This window comes from Plectropomus leopardus, chromosome 7 (assembly GCF_008729295.1).
Source record: "Plectropomus leopardus isolate mb chromosome 7, YSFRI_Pleo_2.0, whole genome shotgun sequence".
Classification (NCBI taxonomy): Eukaryota; Metazoa; Chordata; class Actinopteri; order Perciformes; family Serranidae; genus Plectropomus; species Plectropomus leopardus.
This window is the reverse complement of record NC_056469.1, coordinates 24,500,084-24,509,377: the sequence shown is the minus strand read 5'-3', so window position 1 is coordinate 24,509,377 and position 9,294 is coordinate 24,500,084. Positions and strand designations below refer to the sequence as shown.

General features: G+C 38.1%; 1 protein-coding gene across 1 annotated transcript; it reads left to right on the top strand.

Moving 5' to 3' along the window:
- Nucleotides 1-2,952: 2,952 nt before the first annotated feature.
- Nucleotides 2,953-8,996, top strand: tnfrsf1a (tumor necrosis factor receptor superfamily, member 1a). Its single transcript, XM_042489390.1, has 9 exons — nt 2,953-3,089; nt 3,200-3,308; nt 3,453-3,578; nt 3,690-3,845; nt 4,627-4,705; nt 5,586-5,641; nt 6,498-6,673; nt 6,765-6,885; nt 7,019-8,996. The coding sequence occupies exons 1-9, from the start codon at nt 3,021-3,023 to the stop codon at nt 7,324-7,326; spliced, it is 1,200 nt and encodes a 399-aa protein (XP_042345324.1). The 5' UTR covers nt 2,953-3,020; the 3' UTR covers nt 7,327-8,996.
- The last annotated feature ends 298 nt before the right edge of the window (nt 8,997-9,294 follow it).

The window sequence follows — 9,294 nt, the reverse complement described above, 5'->3', positions numbered from 1 at the left end:
TTATTAATGGAGCAACAGATTATTAGATCTGGGACTTTTATATTATATATTATATATTATCTATTATGTCTAGAGTTGGAGCTATTTATAAAACATTTGGGACNATTTTATTATTAATGGAGCAACAGATTATTAGATCTGGGACTTTTATATTATATATTATATATTATCTATTATGTCTAGAGTTGGAGCTATTTATAAAACATTTGGGACTGAAGCCTCAAACACCCAGGCTTGATTAATAATCAACACCTCAAATAAAATACCCCCGATCTTAATATAATTATGCTGGCAGCAGAAATCTCAGAGATTGGTGTCTCAAAACCTCAACAGGTAAATCTAAAACCTCCTCCAGAAGACTAATATATTTATGAGACTCATGACATTTCCTTCATAAAGTGATGCAGAATAGGCAAGGAAATGGATGCACACAAATTCATCAGAATACAGGAAATTAAGTGATTGACACTCAAAATCTCCTGGGGGAATTTCCCCCAAACCCCAGTTTCATATGTGTCCCTCCAAATGTGGAAATGAAACCTATGTCCATGGGTTAGATCCCATGTATGTTGAAAAATATGTCTTTTGTAATTTGGGTGAACTGACCATTTGAAAGTAATCAGGTCAAAGGTCAGGAGTTATTTAATGTAGTTTGGATAGATTTTATATTTTAAATTACTTAAATTATACAGAAAGGACTTAAATTCACAGATACCATTGTTAATTGTTGGACGAATAGTAGAGAGAAAACTTTTCCGTTCCTCTAAAATCTGCGTCAGTGTCTGAGTAATAGGGGCCACGCTATTACCAAAATCAGAAGTGTTGCTCTGGTCATCTGAGGACATCTTAGCTTCTTAGACTCGGTTCAGCTTTAATCAGATGTAAAACTTTATGTTTTCAGCCTCAGATGTACTCAACTGTGGATTACCAACTGACTCCCGAGCCCTGAAAGCCCCAGGTTTACTGTGCGTCAACTGGTTTGTAGTAGTAATAGTAATTTAAATCATTGATTTGATAAAGCTCAATATCAACTGAGACGATAAAGGCCTTCAAGATATACTGTGCAGGATTTTCCTGAATAATAAAATTTAGACTCGTGCAAAAGAGGCGTGTGGTGGTGTGTTTACCTGCAGAGACTCTGCTCTCTGCCTATATATTTACTTATTTTCTTCTTATTTTTCTGTGTTTGGGACGTTCCCAGCAGGGATCGACAGATTTTCGGCCTGGCCAGTTACTGGGGCCAATATTTGACACTTGGCGATTATCTGTATCAGCATTTTATTTTAATGATTGCCGATGCAATTACATTAAGTCCCTGAAGAAACAATATCGGTCGACCCCTAGTTCCTGGACACAGCGCTCAGGTGAGGTCAGGACTTTAATTAAAGGTAGTGATAGGTTGCCAGACTATAAGCATCTCATGGTGATTCTGTTTACAATCAGTCAGCGAAAATTCCTGCGTACTTTTAAAGTGAGTACTTTATTTTTAGAACTTTAGTCCCTGTCTTGTCCCTGTGTCAAAATCTGGTTGCGATACCCTCATTACTGTGCGCACAGTATATTTTGCACATTCCCAGCGTACTTTGCAAAGTACCACACAAAATGTAAACTTGGGGTTGGGCAGTGGAGTGCAGGATGGGAGGCTGCGGGGCTAATGGGACCTATAAAAGAGATTAGCAGTTAATTTGCCCTATAGAAGTATAATCTGGACATGGTTGTATTTTGTTTTATTTTTCAGTGCAAAATTAATAAATCTTCATGATATTAAGATACAGGACATTAGTTTTGTATGTCAGTAACAGTCTACTCATGAATGCATCTGAGCACACGAATGTAATAAAATGAATTGGTTGGACTGCATGAATGAGTGTTTTTGACAAGCTGTTGCACAGTAAAGAAAGATGTCCTCAAATTTCTTCAACAGATTTAATTCTTTTCAGATTCAAATGTTTTATGGGCAAAAACACGCATTGATATATGTTTGCAATTGAATGGAATAAACCTCCAGAGTCTCTGAAACTGATTGAAGCAGATAGAAATTTTAAGCAAGCTTTGAGGAAGTGGTTAGCAAATAATCTCTCATAATAGGAACCTTGAAAAAAATAATCTAGTGTTTCCCATTTATGTCTCTTTTAATTCCACTTTACCAGACCCCAGAGAATCACACTGGAAATAAGCCTGTGACTTTATTGTGTAATTTTATCCCCAACAGTAGTAGATGTTTGTGGTAACTGTCTTCAGGTGTAGAAGTTTTTATGTGTATTTAATAATTTTTAAATAAATCTGTCTTTATGTCGATACACTGCGTATCATGATATTATGTTTTGGTATACTGTACTGAATCTAAAATATAATGTTAAATGAAATATATTGCCTTGATTATAGTATCAAAAAAATACTGAATCATAACCCTTATATCATGATACACATTGTGTTACCAGATTCTTATCAACACACATGATGCATTAATGTCAAAGTACAGTTGAGCCTGATTATAATCCGTGTCCTGGTATGACCTGTAGTGTACGACAAACTGTGACCTGTTGGTGGTGCTAGAGATGAGAGGTGCACTTTGGGTCTATGATTGTTTGTAAACCTTTTCACTTTGGTGGCAATTTTAAAAACATAACGTTAAGCCATCATTTTTTCTAAACTTAGGATATTGATGAAGATAACTTACTGTTGATTTCATTGTACTTTCAAGGATATTTAAGACATTAAGTCTTAACTGAAGGCTTGTAAAATATGTCACAACAAACCAATATAGATGAATCCGTGATGTTGTGATGTGAAACAAAAATTGCAACCCATATTGAAATTTCCGTTAAAATAATCACAAGATGATTTTTTTTTTTTGGAGGCTCGGAGCATATCTGTCCATCATTCAGCAAAAGTTGGACGCAGTAATAGTATGCACAATACCTGTGAGTTATATCACTTTTACATGGGTTGTTTGAGGTGTTTACAGATTATTCTCCCTGCAGGTGGCTTCAGATGGATTGACTTAAACCTGTAAGATAATGGAGGGAGCTGGGCACAGAGGAAGATGGATCAAAAAAGCCCCTATTGGCACACTACTGCTGCTTATGGTGAGAAAAAAAATAAAAAATGCTTCACTAAATACTTTGAAATTGTATAACTACACAAAAACTTCATGTGATGGACAATAAAGCTTTTCTCTCTATATTCTGTGTTGTAGTGCATGTTCATCCCCACTCTGGCATTGTTAGAACCTTCAGAGGAGCCGATGTGTGAACCTGGGGAATATACCAATGACAAGGGAATTTGTTGCAACAAATGCTCTCCAGGTACTTTATGGCCTCCAGCACAACACATATGATTTACAGTGCTTATTATTGGAAATAATATCACACAGGCAGATTTCTTCTTCTACAATTAAACCCATCCTAACTAAAATTCTAACTGTGTTTTCACTTGGTTTTGTTATTCAGGTTTTAAGCTCGTAGAAACGTGTCACGCTTTGAATGAGAGAAGTAATTGCACACTGTGTCCTGATGGACAATACACAGACCAGATGAACTCCTCCCCCACCTGCAGAAGTTGCAAAAGCTGCAAAGGTAGAGCAACATTACCTTTTTTTGTGATTCAGTGTCACCTCATTGATTTGTCAGTGTTGCATCAGTAATGGTTTTCTTTGTTCACTTTCTCTCTTGCCAATTTTTCTGCAGCATCAAAGCATGAAGAGGAGGAGTCACCATGTGAAAGAGACCGCAACGCCATTTGTCGCTGTGAAGAGGGCTTTTACAAGTCTGTCATCGATTCAGAAACATTCCAGTGTCTCAGATGTAAACAGTGTCGTAAGGATGAAAAATTAAAACAGTCATGTAAGTCTTAAGATTTGGGAATGAAAGAAATTATACAAATATAGTTATAGGAATATACACTTACGTCAGCCAGAGGCATTGTTTTTTGGTTGTTGTTCGTACATCCCATTCTTGTGAACAACATATCATAAGAATACCTTGAAGGAATTATTTCAAATTTGGCACAAATCTCTTTTTGGACTTAACGATAAACTGATTATATTTTGGCGGTCAGAGCTCAAATGTTAGAGTCACTGTGACCTCGTCTGTCTCGTTCTACTGAACACGGTATCTCGAGAAGTTTTTAAGGGAATGTCTTTAGATTTGGCACAAAACTCCACTTGGACTCGTGATTAACTGATTAGAATTTGGTGGTCAATAGTTAAAGGTCACTTTGACTCACAAAACAGGTTTTTTTGGCCATAACTCAGGAATTCACACGCTAATTATGACAACATGACTTTTTACACCCAGAAGATCAAAGGTAGACTTCACTGTAGCTTTATAATATTCTGCACAAAGACTTTTCAAAGCCATAACAGAGAAACAGAAGGGGACACATTTTGTCATATCCTGCATTGGTGACACTAATCTTTGGTGTCCCCCTTGACACTGTGCTAATTGTATTGATTTTCTGTGCTGCCGGGCTGCCATGTGTGTGAAGCATCCATGTTTTCACAGACATGGATGTAAACTGTAACTGCAACTTTATGGATTTGCAGAGGCATACAACCATGAGGTGGTAATTCTAGTTTAGTACATTTGTGGTCAGTCTAAATAGAGTTGTTTTTGTTGTGCACAGGTTCATCGGAGAAAAACACTGTGTGTGAATGTACAGATAAATACCACAGAGTCAAGGGCAAATGCGAACCCTGCAAGAAGTGAGTACCCTAATATCTATGAGCTTTTGCTTCATGCTTTGTTCCCATCCTGCCCTTTGGGATGCTTTTATTTAAAGTTGTCAATAGGGAACTTGTTTTGTTGAATTGAAACTTGCAACGCACTTCCGGATTTGGTCAGTCTTTCCATTTGTCGGCAGCAGAAGAGAGAAGTTACAAGACATTAAAACTGGGTTGATGACATTTTAACATTTACTAAACAAGTGACCATTTGTTAATGTCAGGGGCTTCTGATTCACGCAATGTTTGCCTGATTCACTGAGAGAGGAACCCTCGATATCTGGACAAAAATACCTTTTGTGATCCTATATTTATAAATCTTTTAGACATTTGTATCAAACTGTTGAAACATTGGTAAAGATCTACAGAATAACTAAAGTAAACATTCTCTTGAAGGAGCTACATTTGGTCAAAATTTTTCTGATTAGAGAAGAACGAAATTACATTATGCATTTAAAAAGAGAATTATTAGTAAAAATGTAAACAGGGCAACAAATAAACTCTCATAAGCCTGCAAATACATTTGATTTCAGTGGAGAATGCAGTTATTAATTGTTCAGTAAGTTGTTTAGGAGGTGGACAGACACAGATACTGTCACAGATGAAAAGGGAAAACAAGGAACTGTCAGTAATTCATAGCTGTATTCACATAGTAGTAACTGTGACAGATGAAGCGTAATTATTTTTTCATTAAATACCAATTTCAACAACATTAACTTTAAGTCATATTCAAAGTGTTAGCCCTGCTTGAAGTAATTTGCTGGTGTCAGAAAAAGTGTGTCGGCCTTCATGTTATTCACTTCCTCCTAAGAGGTGCCACTTCCTCCTCAGTGTTGTGAAACATCCTCTCTTTTCTTCACAGTTGTACCGCTGAGTGCAAACACCTCTGTGCATCACCCTCTACTCATAATACAAAAGGTGAGCACTTCTGATAGGTATACGATCATCAGACCAGCTTTTGAAAGAGTTTCTTTGCAGGCACTTTGAATTATACAAGATGTGTTGTTAGTCTCTGGTTTCAATATGATGTGTGTGTTGTGTAACTACAGCTGAAGTGTGGTGACGGTGGAAACCAGGAATTGAACAACAGTCTGGCATGTGGACATACCAGATGTTTTTTGTTTTTTTTTGAGAAATTATTACACCTAAATTATTAATTTAAGCATCAACTTTATTTCAATAAGTTCAAATGGTAAATATCTAAATTTCTAAGAACATTTCATATGATACACTTTCTGTTTTAACCAAATTATATAAGCAAATACATTTAGAGCAAAGTAAATGTTTTTTGTTGTACAAATGTGCATATAGAAGAGAATACTAGTTATAAAACAGGTACACAAAAACAACTGGGCTTAATAGCCAATACAAAATCTTTGCTCTTCTGTAAGCAGTCATTTTAGTTAGAAAATGTTTTTGTATTTGATTTCTGGCTGTTGAGAGACACTTTAAACTTATAATGGGATTGTTGCAACAATGCATTGGGCTTGTAGGAGGTGCGTCACTTCCTTTTTGTGAACTAAAAGCAAAAACTGCCACTTATCCAGGTCTGGGAAGTGTTAAAGGGGAACTACTATTTTTAAAATTCATACATGTTATTCCCATGCTCTAAGACAGTCCAAAAATATTAGTAAATGTGAACAACTTTCTCCCTAATCGCAAAACTAAAGTCGAACTTGTGATGTTATGTAAATGCCATGTATAATTATGGCGCGTTAACGTGTACCATTCTTCATGTCTTGTTCCCTTTCTGCCTCTTCGGATCCTTATGAAGCTCCTGAGGTTGTACATAAATATCTTATCAACATAATCGCTGGAGTTGTTGTTGCGGCTGGGGTATTAGTGGTTGTTGTGGCTCTCATCACGCACATGGTCACAAAAAGGTCTACCCAGAAGAAGTTGCTGAATCCACCCTGCCCACCATCGGACATCTCCTCTGACTCATGCGAGGTACACTGATCTAACCGTCTGTGGTCACTTTTTTTTTTTTGCGGGATGTATGTTTACAGTCAATAAAACTTAATCTACTTTTGTCTCATAGCAAGTCCTGATCAACAGAAATGAACTGTCAGAGAACTTGAAAGTTAAAGCTGTTCCCCAAAGTCCTGTGAATGAGCAGGACCTGTCCAATCTGCCTGACTGTGTCCCCCTGGAAGTCAAGAGTGAGTGCATTTTACACTGCACATAGCAGCACACGTTCCTGACCAACAGACCAGTTGTTTTTCACTCAAACACACAGAAAACTATTGTACTAACTCTTATCTCTTCCCTCAACACCCCCTCCCCTCCCTTCAGTCCCTGCAGTCCCTGAGCTGATCTACATGGTGCTGGATCTGGTGCCTGTGCTGCAGGTGAAGCAGCTGGTGCGTGCTCTCGGTGTGAAAGATACAGAGATCGAACAAGCAGAGATGGATCACCGATCCTGCCGTGAGGCTCACTATCAGATGCTGAGGGTGTGGGCAGAGAGAGGCTCACAGGCGGGTATAGGGGGACGAGGCAAAACGCAGCCCTGGCCCTTGTTGCAGGAGTTGTTGGATGAACTGAGAAAGATGCACCTGGGACGGGCAGCTGAGGAGCTGGAGACAAAGTACGGCATTCAGTAATTCTGCAACGCTGGCCAAGTGGAACAAGGAGCTTATAAAACCAAGTATTGTCTCTGTTGAGACTCACTCACAGGCCGCCTCAAAGCTTTCAAACTGATACGGTGCTACCACGCGGCAGTTTTATTTCAGCAGTGTCACTGAGCACTCTACCTCTCGTCCTGCCAATCACTTACTGAAAAGACAGGGTTAAACTACTGAGAGCGATCGATCAAATGGCTAATGAGCAAATGACAAATTCTGCTTATGCAGAGAAACTTTTGCCATGTATATATATATATATTTAGAAATAAAAAAGGCATTTTAGCTCTTAGGCTTAGCTGTAAAGAGTAAGTACAGTAAATATGAGGCTACGACCAGCACCTGGTTAGCTTAGCTTAGTATAAAGACATGAAACTAGAAAATTGTTAAACTGGTTTTGTCCAAAAGTAACAAAATCCACCTGTCAGCATATCTAAAACTCACTAGTTAGCCAGTTTTATTGTGATTTTTAAGAGAGGACAAAAAACTGAAGTGGAAGAATGACAACTTGATGTGTTATGGGGGTTATGTTCAGTAACACTGGACGGTTTATCCTCCGGGAGAATTTATTTCCTGGAGTCTCCGCTGGTTACCTACTCATCTAACTTCTCTTCGAGGAGGGCCGGGACACATGCCTCATCTTTAAGCACCTGGAAAACGCGAGGTTTGGCATTGGGTGCAACTATTGTGCTTCCTCTTTGCTGACGTTCAAGAGCATGGAGGCAGGTTGCATCTAATGTTGCTAAACAGTCAGTGTTATGGCCCACCCACCAGAAACCCTGCGGGCAGAGCTGGTCTCCCAGATGTTGTTTTTGAGATGTACATTAGGCTTAAAGAATTGTCTGTGGGACAGATCTAAAGCTGTTCGTGGCCCTGCGCTAAAATGATCAACTTCTCCTCCTGTTTATCAGAGCTTGATATTTACAGAAGACGGGAAAGATATCTGCTGGCTGTGATTTGTTGTTGTTTATCTCAAAGTATTTGCTCTGAACCTCGAGGGCATTGTGTCTAAAAGGCAGCATGTGTACAGGCCCTAAAAAGTGTAGACTATCTCTTAAAATATCCTCTGCTGAGTCCTTTATCGCTGTGGAGAGTCACAGGCTGGAACTGTTTTTTTTCTGGGCGCAGTGAGCAATAAAGTTGTAGGTAGTCGGAGCGTAAGAGAGAGCCAGGTGAGCTGTTTCCCCGTTTCCACTCTTTATGCTAAGCTATGCTAACAGGCGCCAATTTTGTATTCACAAACATTACAGTGGGACGAACTTCACAACTAACTCCCAGCAAGAAAGCTACTAAGCACATATACCAAAAAATGTCAAACTAGTTCTTGAAGGCTGGCAAAGCCTTCGCTGAGATGCGCTGTTTCTTTGTCATCACTTTACTGTACAGTTTGTGTGTTTGGGTTTTGGGGAAAAAAGAGGAGAGTTGTTATGATTTCATAATGGACTTCACTTTTTACTATACAACATTTATTCATGACGTGAGTTTTAACAAGAACATTATATACTGGGTCTGATTTGTGTTGTTGCTGAACCACAAACAAACAGCTTTTTATAATGGTGTCTACTTTATCATATGTAATATACAAATTAAGGCAAACTGTTTTTTTGTTATTGTCAATATTACAAAAATATGTTTAAACATTTAAAACTATATTGTTTTGTGTTGGTTTTAATTTTGTTCTTCAACATATGAATATTTTAAGTGGAGCAAAAAACTATTTTTCAAGCTAACTGTTAATGTTTTAATAGTAGTTCCTGGTTAAACTGTTTAAACAGTTAGTCCTCTAGATTTTATGAGAACAATAACAAACCCAGGGAAGTTTGTGGTTCCTCCTGCAAACCAGACCCCTGTTACTTTTCACAGGTTTTTTTCTCAGCTCCATTTGCATTTTTTTAAGCTAAATCACACCAGCATTATTCATTACTGTTGGAGAAAACAGGACACGCCTTG